Source organism: Podospora pseudopauciseta, chromosome 1 (genome assembly GCF_035222475.1).
Source record: "Podospora pseudopauciseta strain CBS 411.78 chromosome 1, whole genome shotgun sequence".
NCBI classification, from domain to species: Eukaryota; Fungi; Ascomycota; class Sordariomycetes; order Sordariales; family Podosporaceae; genus Podospora; species Podospora pseudopauciseta.
In genome coordinates, this window is record NC_085892.1 from 8133582 (window position 1) to 8148592 (window position 15011).

The 15011-nt window shown below is 53.2% G+C and overlaps 5 protein-coding genes across 5 annotated transcripts; 2 read left to right on the top strand and 3 right to left on the bottom strand.

Moving 5' to 3' along the window:
• Positions 1–423: 423 nt before the first annotated feature.
• On the bottom strand, positions 424–1590 carry QC763_122270 (uncharacterized protein; the record flags this gene model as incomplete). The annotated part of the gene is made up of 3 exons (XM_062908791.1): positions 424–494; positions 564–889; positions 941–1590. 3 exons carry the CDS (start codon positions 1588–1590, stop codon positions 424–426), a joined length of 1047 nt encoding a protein of 348 aa, XP_062771942.1.
• A 4747-nt stretch (positions 1591–6337) lies between these two features.
• Positions 6338–7855, bottom strand: NdufA8 (ndufa8, NADH-ubiquinone oxidoreductase complex I 19kd subunit). Its single transcript, XM_062908792.1, has 4 exons — positions 7311–7855; positions 6982–7209; positions 6736–6868; positions 6338–6647 (listed from the first exon to the last, which is right to left on the bottom strand). The coding sequence occupies exons 1-4, from the start codon at positions 7328–7330 to the stop codon at positions 6513–6515; spliced, it is 516 nt and encodes a 171-aa protein (XP_062771943.1). The 5' UTR covers positions 7331–7855; the 3' UTR covers positions 6338–6512.
• NUP57 (Nucleoporin nup57) lies at positions 7503–9264 on the top strand. The gene is made up of 4 exons (XM_062908793.1): positions 7503–7914; positions 7966–8098; positions 8193–8836; positions 8896–9264. Exons 1-4 carry the CDS (start codon positions 7840–7842, stop codon positions 9019–9021), a joined length of 978 nt encoding a protein of 325 aa, XP_062771944.1. The 5' UTR covers positions 7503–7839; the 3' UTR covers positions 9022–9264.
• Positions 9258–10275, bottom strand: QC763_122295 (uncharacterized protein). The gene is made up of 3 exons (XM_062908794.1): positions 9976–10275; positions 9805–9903; positions 9258–9734 (listed from the first exon to the last, which is right to left on the bottom strand). Exons 1-3 carry the CDS (start codon positions 9983–9985, stop codon positions 9697–9699), a joined length of 147 nt encoding a protein of 48 aa, XP_062771945.1. The 5' UTR covers positions 9986–10275; the 3' UTR covers positions 9258–9696.
• Positions 10276–10503: 228 nt separating this feature from the next.
• On the top strand, positions 10504–15002 carry GCV2 (glycine decarboxylase subunit P). Its single transcript, XM_062908795.1, has 2 exons — positions 10504–14277; positions 14336–15002. The coding sequence occupies exons 1-2, from the start codon at positions 11115–11117 to the stop codon at positions 14422–14424; spliced, it is 3252 nt and encodes a 1083-aa protein (XP_062771946.1). The 5' UTR covers positions 10504–11114; the 3' UTR covers positions 14425–15002.
• Positions 15003–15011: the final 9 nt, after the last annotated feature.

The window sequence follows — 15011 nt, forward strand, 5'->3', positions numbered from 1 at the left end:
ATATTCCAAGTCATCAAGGACTAATTTTCACACTCCTCATTCCCTTCCTTGTGCTGCCCATTGTCGTGTCGTAAGTCTCGTAGCTCATCGCTGGTTTTTGGCCAGAGGTTGACATCGCTGTGATGACGGAACGTGATTTCGCAAGGGATCTAGAAATGAAGCCGAATAGTACGGCGGACCGGTTGCCAAGGCTTTTCTCTAGCTCGAGCTGGGTTGACAGGTAACCGTGCGACCCATCCTCCCTTCTCAGCCAACATAGATACCAAGTTCACCAGGATCGAGCGGTAACAGTGGAATAAGTGCAATGTGTACAACAAAAGACGGTTGTATACACAGAAAGAAGCGAAAAGATAAACGGCCCGGGCCGTCCCGAGTATTCTACATAGTTACGTCGTCTTCGTTAACGATCAGTTGTGCCTACACTTAGGCTGCGATGGAGATGGGCTGGCCAAGGGGAGGCAGCACATTCTTGCCGTAAGCTCCGCCCATGTTTCCTACACGTACAAAAGGTTAGTTCGGTGGGACACAAGTAGTTGTGGATAAATGGCTATTTTGAAACGTACCAACAGGGAAATAATTGCAGACAGTGTACAGAGACTCCATGTTGGAGACAAGCGTGCCGACAGGGCAGCGAGCGGTGAAGCAGCCAACCTGTTTGGAGTCCTTCCAGACAAGCTGGGTGAAGTGCCCCCACTTGGAGAAGGTGGCTTGAGCCTGGGCGCTAGGGTTGGCACGGCCATATTCGCTGGCAGGGAAAAGCTCAAGCTCGTCATTGTACCAGCCATTAGAGATGGCGCGAGCAGCAGCAGCAGCTGGGTCGACTTTGTCAACGTTAGCAGATGCGGCCCACATGGCAAGATTTTGGCCGTAGCCACCACCGTTGATGCTCCTGCAAAACAGTTAGAACCATGATCCAACGTCGGAAACCTATTCTACTTACGTGTCGTGCTCAAATTTGCAACGTTGGGCAAGAACCTTGGCAGAGTCGGCATACTGTTGTCCCCACTCGAGAGCACCAGCGGAGTGGTTAAAACGGTGCACATTGTGGCTCTCAAGAACAGCCTTCTGATAGTCACTGGAGGCCTCGACCTTCACTGGAGCTGGGGCCGGAGCTGGGGCCGGAGCTGGGGCCGGAGCTGGGGCCGGAGCGGGGGCTTGAGTAGACACGGCAGGGGCGGGGGCTTCGACGACGGGAGCAGGAGCCTCGACGACGGGGGCCGGGGACTCAACCACGGGGGCAGGGGCTTCCACAACGGGAGGAGGGGCCTTTGTAGCAGGCTCGGGCTCCGGAGCAGGCTCAACAACAACCACCGGCTCAGGAGCAGCGCTCGTGCTGGGAGCCGGAGGGGGAGGAGGTGGCGGGGGGGGGGCGGCAGACGTGGTGGTCGCGATGGTAGTAGTAGTGGTGCGCTGAGCGGGGCGACGAGCCACGCTGAACACAGCCGGAGTGGGCTGCTCGCCTTCGGTGACAGTGACGGTAACCCATTCAATGATGACCTTACTGTGAACAATAAGGCGACGCTCCTGGAGGATGGGGCTGGCAGCAGCCAGAATAGCGCCGCAGGCGGCGAGCATCGCTGAGGACTTCATATTTGTGAAATCGGCGTGTCTGTCTAGAACATTAGTCTCGCGGTCTGATATGCATTAGCAAGGTTGAGTCAGATTGGTGAGAGCAGATAGCCAGAGGGGACTCCCGTCACCCAACTTTCAAAACAACAATATGATTGTGATGCATGAGACACGGCCCACGTGGGCATCAGAGACGTTCCAACCAGCAGACGTACCTAGAGTGATGATAGTTCGGGTCTGAATGATGGATTGGTCGTGAGGGGATGGGTCTGAGATGGGGAGTTATGTACGCAGAGCTAGGTTGAGGGCAGCACTGCTGTCGTTGCTTGATCCTTCAAGGATGTCGATGGGATCGTTCGCTGTTGTGAGACAGTCGTCGGTCCGCTGAGCTGGATCGAGATGACGTCTTTTGACTTGCCGCACCGGTCCGTCGAGGAAACTGCTAGTGGAAGGAGTGACGAGAAAAGAATGCGTGACGATACTTGTCGTCGTCCACAACCAGGGTTCACGAGTACCGCAGTAGCCACAGGATTCCGAGGTCGCCCTAACACCAAACGACAGCGCCGCCGTCAAGAGAGGTGTTGATGTTTTGGTTTGGGAAGGAGTGGAAAGTCGCCAAATCGAGCAGGGCACAAAAGTCGAAAAAGTCGAGAGACCAGAGATGGCGAACAGTTGGTAAGGAGTGGACTGAAGTAAAACTTCAAAAGGAGTGTTGGGGGAAGAAGAGAAGGTGAGGAAATGGTTGTGGGAAGGATGCAGTCCACGGGTCACACCAGAGAAGAAAAGGTGAAGAGTTGAAAGGTGAGAATCGAGAAAGGAAGGGTGGTGTTCTTAGCAGCCGGCAACGGGTGGGGCCCAAGCTGGAGCGTCAGGTTGAGGGGATCAGAATCCAGGGTGCTGGTCCCGGCTTCTTGGCCCCCTTCAGACGTCACCTTAATTTTCTTGAATGCGGGGCGGACGGAGTGGAAATATCACGACCACGCCGCAGTTCTCAAGCAAACAAGCGGACCAGGGGAGGGGTTGATGCATCAACGGCACCAAGGGTTGGTTTTCAGGTGTGTGTCCAGATGTGAAGTTGGGTTTTGCTCACAAGGTAGGTTTCTTTACCAGACGATAGCGTCAGCGGTCGTTGACGTTTGGAACAGGAAAATTGCAGTGCGAAGTCCAATTCTATTATACTCGAACTACATCCACAACCGCGCAACGCAGCAGCAGCGGATATCCTGTGATGCCTTTCCAGGCTGCCGGCTGGGTCGCTGGGTTTCTCGGTCTTCTCAGGTGGTGTCACGTCAACTAGACAATTGGCTCCAAAACACAGGGAGCTGTCGTCCCATGTTTCTGATCAGGGCCGTTCATCGAGCCCTCGGTTTGATAGCCGCACTCCTCGAGACCCTTCTGGCCCAAAGTCTAGAGCCAATCAAATCGCTGTTCCTGAGGAGTGCCTTGCAGGACTTGGCGGGGTAGCTTGCAATTACCGGGGCTAACCTGGGTGCCCAGAGATTGGGAGAGCCAATGGACACAACGGCGGTAACCCCCGCCTGTCTGAAACGACGCTAACAGCGGGTGGAGACCTTGACGAAATTCACCACTGCTCCCCCTGAGAAACTCCATCGACAAGCGTACGATCATGTTGCATTGTTAGGGTTGATAGGATCGTGCCGTCCAAAGCCTTAACATGACTCGATCGACGCCAGCATGTGTCGCAACACCAAACGATGTTTTATCAAGTTCTGAGATAATACAGTGCTTTCTATGATATTCGTGTATTGAATCTGTTAAGTTCCCAGTGGGGAAAAAACAAAACATATCCCCTGGTCTCAATCATCACCATCTGTCTGGATTGTATCCGATTCTGACAGGATCAGACTTGCGAAGCACAACCTCGAATCCTGCAGTGCAGGAATTTTGCTACGATTACCCCGGGCCACTTTTTATGCCGCTTCTGTGTAGTTGCAAACCTGGAGAGTCCTGGAGAGTCTGGACCGAGTTCCCTACTAGGTCGGCATACCTAGCAAATTTGCAAGATCGGAAACTAGATCTTTTGGGGCATGAGCTCGGTGTTTGAGAGCAGATTGCACATCCGGGTTTTTGAGGATTTTGAGCAAAATTTCATCATCTTTGCCCTTCGTGCCTTCCACTTCCAGATATACCCCGCGGGGAGCAGGCGCAGGGCGGCAAACGCCCACATTTAAGGGGGGCCGATCACCGTTGGTCCAACTGCGGCCAGATTGTCGTGCGAGGAAGACGCGCAGGGGTTTCCCTACCGGTGGTTATGATATCCATGAAGGAAATCGGTCTCTAGCAACCGGCAACTTCATGCTCCTTCTGGTGTGGCTCTCTCCTGCGACGGGAGTGTGTATATTCGATTCTGGTGTCCGGGAAGTCTGGTTAAAGTATAAAACATTGCAACGTGGTGTGTGCGCCTCATCGACATAGCTGCTGATCCAGAAGATCGCTCCCATTTTCAGACCACATTATACCAAAGACAAAGCTGCAGATTATGTGCGTATTCGACCCCGCAAAACCTTAATGACCTCTAAATGGAGGTCGATATTCTACCCTTGAATCCGAAGAGGCCATCGGGATCTTTTCTGGCGGGGTTTCTCGTTTTCGTCTCAGACTTCAGAGTCGGCAAAGTTTCCGTCACGGAACGTGAACCGCCGACTGCCTGCCTGCCTGCCTGATGCTCCCAGCTGTCCGTTGGTGACAGCCTCCTATATTTTGGAAGACGATGTTTGTCGCACAGCAGCGCATCCTTTTGCCACTATTTTACGCGTACCCCTGAGGAACGGGTGCAAGAATGTGGCCCATGAAGGCCTTGGGGGCGACTTGCTCATGGTGGCCGAGATGGCTTTTGACCTGGCCCGTGGTGCCCATCTCCATCGGCCTCGACAGTGCTGTCCGCGACCATGACCACTTCATGTCCATAAAATCGACCACAAAATGAAGGATATCTCCCCTATCACTCCACTCTCCGTTCGGTGCCACATGTTGGGTCTGGGGAAGCAAAGCCCCATGACTGACGAGATGCCAATTTGATCGACCAGATGATGCCCTGCTTGTCTGACTGTTACGCGAGAACTGATGTGGAAGTTGTTCCGAGTGACTCAATAATAGCATACATATTTTTGTCCGAGGCACCGTTGATACCCACCGCATGGGTCATGCCGGATGGGGATTTCCAGCAAGTTTAAATCGCTGCGGTAGATTGAGACCATCAACCCGTCATTGTGATCCCTGGTTGGAGAGGGGTCTTGCTGCAAGAAGGCCTACCTACGCCATCAAAATGTGGTTTTTTTGCTGCCGAATTCTTTACATCAAAAACCCCTCATTGAAACATGCCCAGCTTCCAGTCTCCGAGACAGATGAGTGGATGACTACCTATGATCACTTGTTATTGTATGGTCGGTTTCTCTCGGGATATTGGTTGAGTAGCCTGCAGGTGTCCTTGTTTTGCATATATTAATCTCCTTGCAATGGCCGACTCAAACTACATGATTGCTGCCATAGCCTGTCAAGGGTAGTGAGCACAAGACCACAACATATACCGCCGTCGTCCAGTTGAATGAAGGCAAGTGCTGACAGACCAGGCAAGGCCTCCGAGACACTGAAGGACATCATGGCAGGCTGAGTTGAGGATTAGAACACCAGTTCCCTAGGTTAAGACATTGTCATCAAGACATGGCTGATTCACGCCGCTCAACTCCGGTTTCGCTATGCCAGCAATCAGGTCGCCAAAATGTGTCGCGGCTTTCCTGTCCACCTTTCTCAACTTGAGATCCCTATATCCAGGGAATACTCCGTTCATCTGGTCACTCATACACATCATGACCGAATATGTCCAAAGATATGGTGGTCAGAGTGTACCAAACGAAGTACAGAGCCCGGGAGCGTTCTCCTCCGAACTCAATGCGGAGAACCTCCAGCCTCTAATAGTGCTAGGTGCTATTTCGAGCCCTTTCCGTACCCTGGTCACAGTCACAGTCGCATTTTCACGTTTTGTGACCAGTCGTCGACGTTGTTGGTCGTGAATGAGAGAAGCTCGGCTCGGAGATATCGCCCCGCGAGTTCTGGTCATCATGGAGAACTGAGCTCAATCTCTGTAAAAGTTCCCTTTGACTGGTGCTGCGAACGTAGTCACAGTTGCGTGTGTGGCTGCCATGGCAACACAGGGGGACCTTTAGTGTAATATGATCGTTCTTGTCATCGAGGTTCGCGTAAGCTGGTAATGGTACACATTAAAACATTACGTGTCCACGACGAGCACGAGCAGATCTTCCACTTGCTGAATAGTTGATGAAATGGCCCGGAAAGTGTTGGCCCAGGAGAAGTCATTGTGGATCTAACTATGCGGCTGTTCGTGTTTGTGTGAAACATCGACTTTCCTGAATTGACGCAAAATATGAACAGGAGTGGTTTATGAGACAAACATACTGGATGGCAGACAGGAGCGGGTTTAGCTGCGCCCCATTTCCGACGTGGAAGACCGCCAACGTCCCTGGGTATGACGAATGAGGCTGAGACCCAATCCGCTTGAATGTGTACTGCTCTGGAGGCAGACAGCTTGGTGCAAGCCTCTTCATCATGACTCTTCAGAGAGCTACCACAAGATTCCACGTACCCCGAAGTCTTGCCTCGACGGAGAGAATGAAACACAACCTTGTCTCGGCGTGCCTTGCCCCACTGCCCCTGCAACTGTTCTCAGTCAAGACAAAATAGCGAGTGAATGATATACACAGAATACGCAGAAGGACAGTCAACCGCGAAACTCTGGACAAACTTCAGATTCACCTTCCTCCTGTCGTGTGTTGGGTTTCTACTATATACAGAGCCCAGACGTGTGCATCCATCTATCCCCCATATCGAGACAGGTAGGTAAAGAAAGAAGAGCTCGCCACATCCTTCAAGCGCAGACAGAAAGCCCCTTAGAATTCCACCCAGGCTTAGGAGGACTGGGATTTCTCAGCAATGAATGGCTTCTCCCACGCCGGGACCGGTGAGTGGGCATAGATCTGCTTCTGTCTGAGGTGGACGGGTGTTGACTGCTTGGGCTGGTCAGGAATGACCTTCTCGAGCTTCTGTTAATCATGAACATGTGGGTTAGCTTGCGACATCGTCCGGTGGTTGATATATGTGACTGGGCTCGGTTCCAGGGACATGACGCACCAGGTTGTCGAAAACACACTTGTTCAGCTTCCACTCATCGGGGCGGCACTGCCAAAGCTGATGGTTGTTGTTCTCGAGACATGTCCAGTGGGCGCGAAACTGCTCCAGGCATGACTTGTTGATATCCTCGATGCTGGTGATCAATCGTATCTGTCAGCTCTCATGGCCTCTTCCTGCAATGTGTCATTGTCGAAATCCAGCATGGATCCATTCCCCTAAGCCAGAAATCCAACAAGGGGCACGTACACGCTCCGGGCGCATCTGGTGACCCGCCGCCCCTCCTTCAGGCACTCAAACTCGCCCTTTCCGGGGTTCTCAGTCTTGCATTGCATGTAGTCATCATTGTAGTCCTTGCACCGCGCGCCGATGAAGAAAGCAGCCGAGAGAAGAGGGGCAGAGCTGGCGCCGACCTCCTTGACTTTGGGGATCGAATCTGGCAGCGGCGTCGGGTCGATGAGGATCTGCTGGTTGAAGCTATCGATTATGTCAGTGATTCCGTGCTCCAGGGCGCTGCTTCCCCTCAATCACACCAATTGGTGAACTGGGGCTTAGAAGCCGTCACAAAGCACACGTACGTGGGTTTTCTGGCTGCCATCTTGACGGTGTTGGCGGGCCTAACTTGGCTGCGAAGCTATGAGTGTTTTGGAGCTCTGGCGATGCTTGGAGTTGCTGGAGGTTCGGCTTCCTGACGTGTGGGTCCCACCCGCTGGTGGATGATTGGCTTTACCAAGGTGAGGCGCCCTGCCCGCACGGTGAGGACCCACTGGAAACGCGGTCTGCGCCAGTGAGCAACGTAGAAAGCCTGGGCCAGCTTTTGATGGAGCTCAGTTTTTGAAGGCTGCAAGCCGAACAAAACATTCAACCACTCCATATCCGACAAAGTCCGACAGCAACTTTACGCATCTTATCCCTTCTTCATCAGTTGCTTGCGACAAGGCCACAGGAAATAAAAAGTACAAGCTAGACAACTATAATTGCATCTCCGGCGCGCATCCCTCCCGGTCAATACTCCTCGTCGCCGTTTGTTTTCGGTCCCTCGATTTGCGACCTTCCGTTTGTCTCCCTACCTTACGCGTTCCATTCGACCAGATATATCACTTTTCAATGTTTTCAACCGCCACTAAGCCCGCGGGGCAGAACATCTTCGGTAATAGCATGTTTGCGCAACCAGCTGCCAGTGTAAGAAGAGTCTCGTCTCAACGAACGGGCGTGATGCTAATTCGACGGTAGCAACAGCAGCAGCAACAGCAGCAGGCGCAACCACAAGCGCAACAACAAGCACCTTTGGCGCTAGGGCAGACTTTGACCAACTCGACCCAACAGTTGGGCAGCTCAATATGGCAACCTGGGAGCCAGACAAACTGTATGTTTTGCTTCTTATCACCCAACCTATCACTCCTTACTACATGATTGTGTGATGTTCCGTGCTAACCAGTGCCATTTGTTCGCCGAACCAGTTCAGAAGCCAATTCCTGATCAGATCAAGCTCATCACCGAGAAATGGGACCCCTCGAACCCCAACTGCGTTTTCCGCACCTATCTCTACAACAAGGTTGACGAGCACGCTGTACCACACTACCACCCCGGTCCTCAGGACGACCCCAAGGAATGGGACGAGGCTCTTCGTAACAAGCCTGCGGCCAACTTCATGCCCGTTCTCTGCGCTGGCTTCCCAGCTATCGTTGCGCGCCTAACGTTGCAACGAAGGGCCCTTGCCGAGTTCAACAACAAGCTCCATGCCATCAACGCCAGCTTAGACGCGATTCTTTCTCGTCACGATTTGGAGCACTCTGTTCGTGCGCTCAATGCGCGGAGGAAGCATGCGGAGCAGAGCAGGCGTTGCTTGGTTTTGGCCGCCAAGGTCCAGATTCTGCGCAACAGGGGTTACGCGCTTTCTGGCGATGAGGATCAGCTCAAGCAGAAGCTTCAGAAGATCGACAAGGACCTGCAGGACCCTGCTTTGAGCGCGCGGTTGGAGGAGTTGTGGAGCCGTCTTATCATTCTCAGGCAGTATGCCGACAGCCTCAAGGACGAGATCAACAAGCCTGGCGCTCTTGAAAATGGGGGCTTGAGCGAGGATGTGGAGGCAAAGGCGAAGAAGGTTGGTGTTTTCCCATCGGAAAGCAACTTTGAAACCCCAGGGCTAACAGTGCTGTTTAGATCCTCGAAGACTACGACAAGCAACTTCAGCACCTTAGAAAGCAGGTTGAGGAAGCCAAGAAGGACTTTGACGAGTGGGAAAAGGAACACAAGCCAGCACCGGCTCCGTCAAAGAAGGCACGCTAGTCACATGCTACACCTGAATCGGCGAGGCTTACGACACGGTTTCACTAGGCTGTGTTGGTTTTCCAGTCTAGGGGCTCTATTGCATACTTCAACACGCAAGGAAGTTGTAGGGAAAAAATAGGACGAGACCTGGGCAGCACGGCGAAGGCGTTGGTGTGGATACGGATCTTTCGTAGAGTGTTGGTACTCAAAATTAGGGCATAATATTCGCCTTGTCATCATGAATCTATGGACCCCTCGTGACTGTTTATGCTTTTTGATTTCCTTCTCATTTTTGCCTGCAATTGCGAGGTATGTCCGTGATCTTTTGACTGGGAGCTGAGCTTTCAACAAACGCCTTGCCATGGAAGCCGCCAGATGGTTTTCAGCCTATGCCAGAGACGCCGGCGGCTGGCTCCTGTTGGCCCTCTGGAAACGATCCCACTCACAATCCTCACAAAGAAAGAGCAGGCGCCGTGCCTAGTGTCACCGTCTATCGGATGGCTACCCCTTACCACATGCAAGTGGTCAAGCGAGTAAGCCTGCCTTCCCTGCTCTAGTTCCCAGACAACACCCACTACTCTATTGTTGGTACAGGGCGTTTATACATGGCCTGGTCGTCACGGTGGTGGTATTTGATATATCGCAATACGTGACCAACAGGCTGTGGCAGGCATATCGAGTGTCTTGAACCGTTTAGAAGACCTTGGAGACGGCATCGATGACGAAGGGGGCTGTACAAAGGGGGCAAAGGTTAGAATCACCCAACCAGCCGGGGGAAGATAGAGATTTGGAATTTCATACAGAGGTAGAGAGCAGCGGCTGTGGCGATGACCCGCTGGATGGTGAAGGTGGCCTCCGCCTCGGCGGCGCGAAGCTCGGCCTCGGAGATTTGTGGGGGCACTGTTTCGATTATTTGTTAGAATTTTTGGAAGGCGGTGAGATCTTGGAGGAGAGGGGGAGACAGTGACGTACAACCGAACATTTTGGATTCTGTGAAGGGGTTGTGGTGGTTATTTGTGTTTCGTGGTGGGAGGACGAGGTGGCCGGTGACGATGGTATCGATTGGGTGCTGCGATAGGAATTGATTTTATTTTCTTTCTTCTGGGAACCTTGAAAGCTCAAACTTCGGATCCGGGTTCAAAGTCTGTGGATCAAGATCCAGTGTTTTGACTTTTCAGGCTTTTTGCTTGAATTCTGACCCCACGATGGCAGTTTGAAAGAACTTGGCGGTCGGTAAACTTTTTTTTTCATGACGCCATCCCTAGTTCGGCAATCGGGCTTGAGGGCGGATGACAGCGGCGCGAGCGCTGGCACCGCCTGCCCGGTGCAGAAGGTGGGCTTGGCATTGCGGCTCGGAATGGTACCCGGAGTACAATTACCTAAGACAACACCATATGCAACGAACATGCAAAGCCGGTGAACCAGTCGGAGCGTTATCAGGAGGCCCCTAACCGAGAATACCCGACTGCCACCGCCCTTCCCTTGAAACTGGCATACAAACAACTGCTCCAGACTCCAGGGCCGTGGTTGATACTGGGGACCGATAACGGTGGGGGGTGAGTGGACTGTCCTGGGACTGGGGACCTCGGAGGGTGACAGTATGACTGGATAAGGGCTGCCATTGACTTTAAAGTTTGCCGCTTCTTCTTGCTCGTTATCTCTCTTACTTGTCCCGTATCTGTCGTAGGTTGGGAATTCCAGTTTCTTTCAGCGAGTTTTCACCAGTCTAGCAGACAATCGCATATAGACCGGTTTGCCGCCTTGACGTCAACCTGGCTCGGGATTGTTCGTGGACTGCCGTTAGGACCGACCCTATCTAAGCGCCATTGGACTGCCTCCCACATCGTACTTCTTACCTTTTTTCCCCCCGTATTTTTTCATATTCTCCTCACCCCTTGCGCCAGCAATACACATCGGTGTCTACGGCCACACACGGCATCTTTGTGTGCCACTGAGCATTCAGGGTACAACCTTAACAATCCTTGGCCAGAAGTCTTTGTTCTGGACGGACGCGCGCTCTTGCGCCGCCATATCGACTTGTCCGGCCGTCATTGACACCTGGGCCCGATTGAATCTCACCGAGGTCTCGAAGCTCTTGTTCTCCGGTCACAATGGCTTCCAGACAGCAGATGGCGCACCTGCGCAAGGTACCAGGTGCTTTGCTCCACGCTTCCCGAGCTTCAAGGCCACTTTTGCGACCTCGCATTTCAACTGCTTGCTCTACTCCCAAGGCACTCGCACGATGGGAGAGCACCACGAGCGCCGCCTGGGAAAGCCCGAAACCGACCCTCCAGACACCCGAGTTCCATAGACTGCCCGACCTGTTTCCTATCAATGAGAGCTTCACCAAACGGCATATCGGCCCGGACGATCAGGGCGTGCAGGAGATGCTCCAGGCTCTTTCGCCCCCTGTCAAGTCGCTTGACGAATTCGTGGAGCAAGTCATACCCGCGGATATCCGGTCAACCAGGGAGTTGTTTGTGACTGAGGGAAAGCAGTCTGAGAGCGAAACCATGTCGAGGGAGGGTCTCCAGGAATGGGAGGTTCAGAAGATCGCACAGGACATTGCTGGGACTCCCAACAAGTCGGAGAGATACTTCATTGGCGAAGGATACTACGGTACTTTGGTCCCTGAAGTAATCAAGCGCAATGTGCTCGAGAGCCCGGCTTGGTACACCAGTTATACGCCATACCAACCCGAGATCAGCCAGGGCCGTCTCGAGTCCCTGCTCAACTTTCAGACCTTGGTGACTGATCTGACAGCTCTCCCGGTTGCCAATGCTAGTTTGCTGGACGAGGGAACTGCGGCAGCCGAAGCGATGGCTATCTCCCTGAACTCGTTGCCTACGTCGAGGCAGAAGCTGAAAGGAAAGACGTTTGTTGTCTCCAAGTCAACTCATCCTGCGACAATCAAGGTGTTGTGCGGACGTGCTGAAGCGTTGGGGGTCGAGGTCGCCATTATGGACGTTAACGAGTCCACGCTCGCCAGCCTGCAGGAGTTGGGCGATAACTTGGTCGGTGTCATGCTCCAGTACCCTGATAGGTTCGGTAACGCTGCCGATTTCCGATCGATTGCCGATGCCGTTCACAAGCAAGGCGCGCTCCTCAGTGTCGGAACAGACCTGCTCGCACTTACTCTCTTAACCCCACCGGGCGAACTCGGTGCTGATATCGTGTTTGGAAACTCGCAAAGATTCGGTGTACCCTTCGGATCAGGAGGACCCCATGCTGCTTTCTTTGCCGTGCAGGAGAAGCTCAAGAGGAAGATGCCCGGTCGTCTTGTCGGCGTATCCAAGGATCGTCTCGGTGGTCGTGCTCTTCGTCTGGCCTTGCAGACACGAGAACAGCATATCAGGAGAGAGAAGGCTACCAGCAATGTCTGCACTGCTCAAGCTTTGCTCGCCAACATGGCCGCATTTTACGCAGTTTACCACGGCCCTGAAGGTCTGAAGCGGATTGCTGAGAGATGCAACCTTGCTGCACGGGTTATTTGGGCGGCCGCTACACGCTATGGCTATGAAGCCCAGGAGCCGATTTTCGACAAGGTTACCATCGACTTGCCAAACATGGCTGATAAGTTTTACCGTTTCGCAAAGGAGACTGGGGTCTACGTCAGACCAGTCGGCGAGAGCAAGGTTGCTATCAGCCTGGATGAGACGGTCACGGAGGAGGATTTGACCAGACTTGTCCAGATTCTTGGTGACTTCCGTTCCTATCTGGTGCAGCAGTCGGCAAACTCTGGAGAGGATTATGCTTCCACTGTCAAGAGCTTGCTTGAGGAGCAGTCCGTCAGAACTGCCAACATACCCGAGACGTTGAAGAGGACCTCCCCGTACCTGACACATCCCGTCTTCAACAGCCACCACTCCGAGACAGAGATGCTCCGCTACATCCACCACCTTCAGTCCAAGGATCTCTCCCTGGTGCACTCCATGATTCCTCTGGGCTCATGCACCATGAAGCTGAACGGTAGCGCTGAAATGTCGCTCATCACCCTGCCAGGCTTTGCCAATGTTCATCCTGGACGTTTGAAGCAGAACATCAAGGCGCAGCCGATTTACACTATCATCTACGAGCTTGAGGAGCAGTTGAAGAGCATCACAGGCATGGATGGTGTGAGTTTGCAGCCAAACTCGGGTGCTCAGGGCGAGTACGCAGGTTTGCGGATTATCCGTAGCTACCTCGACTCTCAGCGCGGCCCTGACGATCCTGTCCGTGACATCTGCTTGATTCCTGTTTCGGCCCACGGCACGAATCCGGCGTCAGCAGCTATGGCGGGCATGCGTGTTGTCCCGATCAAGTGCGACACCAAGACGGGCAACTTGGATCTCGAGGACCTTCGGGCCAAGTGCGAGCAGCACTCCAAGCAGATTGGTGCCATTATGATCACCTACCCCAGCACCTTCGGTGTTTTCGAGCCGCAAATCAAGGAGGTCTGCAACATCATCCATTCCCATGGTGGCCAGGTGTACATGGACGGCGCCAACATGAACGCTCAGATCGGCCTTTGCAGCCCTGGTGAGATTGGCGCAGATGTGTGCCATCTCAACCTGCACAAGACTTTCTGCATTCCCCACGGCGGTGGTGGCCCAGGTGTCGGCCCTGTCTGCGTCAAGAAGCATCTGGGTCCTCACCTTCCCATTTCTACGCTCCACAACTACCCCAACCATACCACAACGCAGGTGACCAGTGCGCCATTTGGAAGCGCCGGTATCCTCCCCATCAGCTGGTCGTACATTGCTCTCATGGGCGCCGCCGGCCTCAAGAAGGCCACCCAGGTCGGCCTTCTCAACGCCAACTATCTCCTCGCCAAGCTCAAGCCCCACTACTCGATTTTGTACACCAACGAGCACGGCAGATGCGCCCACGAGTTCATCCTGGACGTCCGGCCTTTCCAGGCCACCGCCGGCATCGAGGCGATCGACATCGCGAAGCGCCTGCAGGATTATGGCTTCCACGCTCCCACCATGAGCTGGCCCGTGGCCAACACCCTCATGATTGAACCTACCGAGTCCGAGTCCAAGGAGGAGCTTGACCGCTTTGTCGATGCTCTTGTCAGCATTCGCGAGGAGATTCGTGAGATTGAGGAGGGCAAGGCCCCGCGTGAGGGCAACGTCTTGAAGATGGCGCCTCATCCCATGGTGGATATCATTGGCGGCGATGGTGAGGAGGGAAGCAAGTGGGATAGGCCTTATAGCCGCACCAAGGCTGCCTACCCGCTGCCTTGGCTCAAGGAGAAGAAGTTCTGGCCTAGTGTGGCGAGAATTAACGATAGTAAGTGACTTCTTGCCGTGTTATGGCATCGGTCTCAAGTACGCTGACATATTTCTAGCTTACGGAGATACCAACCTTTTCTGCACCTGCCCTCCTGTTGAGGACACGACGGGCGGTAATCTGTCTTCTGTTCAGACTTCTCAATAGACACACAAATGGGTTTTAGACGGGTGTTGCTCATAGACATTTCTTCTTCTGCGTTGGAGTTTATGGTTTCGAGGGGGCGTGGGTCAAAAGGCAGGCAAGGGGAGAGTTCAACAAGTATCTCCCAAAGAGGAAGGGAAGAAAAGGAGATGGGGTTCAACAACACGTTCGGGCATTGATTGGCTTTTTACATATACAAGCCGCAAACGGGAGTTTCTGAGCGGTTTGGCGGGATCTGGCAGCATTTTTCTCCTTTGCTTTTCAACATGCATGCATCTCTAGATACCTTACAACAACACATCATCAGGTGGCTGGCTCTAGGGAGGAACTAAGGGAAAGGCGTTTTTCAACAAAGACGGGGTGGTTTGTCAAAATAAATATTGTCGGGACTGTCTTTCTCATTTTTTGTTTTCTTGAGCGTTGGAGTTGTTTGGGTGGATGGGTGAGCTCAACATTGTGAATCGACAGCTGGAACCAACCCCATGTCTCACGCACTCGGCTGTTCATCTATACGATCCACACTAAGATCCCCGAAATAGAACGCTTTTTTTCTGTCAAAACGACTACTTAAATTGCTTCCCGTTTTATTT

What these genes read in the sequence shown, in the direction of transcription:
- NdufA8 (XM_062908792.1), bottom strand. Translation starts at nt 7,330, where the DNA reads ATGGCAGCCAGAAAACCCAC. An exon ending in ATGGCAGCCAGAAAACCCAC is followed by an intron (nt 7,210 to 7,310) that starts GTACGTGTGCTT and finishes CATAATCGATAG; the next exon opens with CTTCAACCAGCAGATCCTCA. An exon ending in AGTGTGTTTTCGACAACCTG is followed by an intron (nt 6,648 to 6,735) that starts GTGCGTCATGTC and finishes CATGATTAACAG; the next exon opens with AAGCTCGAGAAGGTCATTCC.
- NUP57 (XM_062908793.1), top strand. Translation starts at nt 7,840, where the DNA reads ATGTTTTCAACCGCCACTAAGCCCGCGGGGCAGAACATCTTCGGTAAT. An exon ending in ACCTGGGAGCCAGACAAACT is followed by an intron (nt 8,099 to 8,192) that starts GTATGTTTTGCT and finishes TCGCCGAACCAG; the next exon opens with TTCAGAAGCCAATTCCTGAT. An exon ending in TGGAGGCAAAGGCGAAGAAG is followed by an intron (nt 8,837 to 8,895) that starts GTTGGTGTTTTC and finishes AGTGCTGTTTAG; the next exon opens with ATCCTCGAAGACTACGACAA.
- QC763_122295 (XM_062908794.1), bottom strand. An exon ending in AGCCGCTGCTCTCTACCTCT is followed by an intron (nt 9,735 to 9,804) that starts GTATGAAATTCC and finishes CCCTTTGTACAG; the next exon opens with CCCCCTTCGTCATCGATGCC.
- GCV2 (XM_062908795.1), top strand. Translation starts at nt 11,115, where the DNA reads ATGGCTTCCAGACAGCAGATGGCGCACCTGCGCAAGGTACCAGGTGCT. An exon ending in TGTGGCGAGAATTAACGATA is followed by an intron (nt 14,278 to 14,335) that starts GTAAGTGACTTC and finishes ACATATTTCTAG; the next exon opens with CTTACGGAGATACCAACCTT.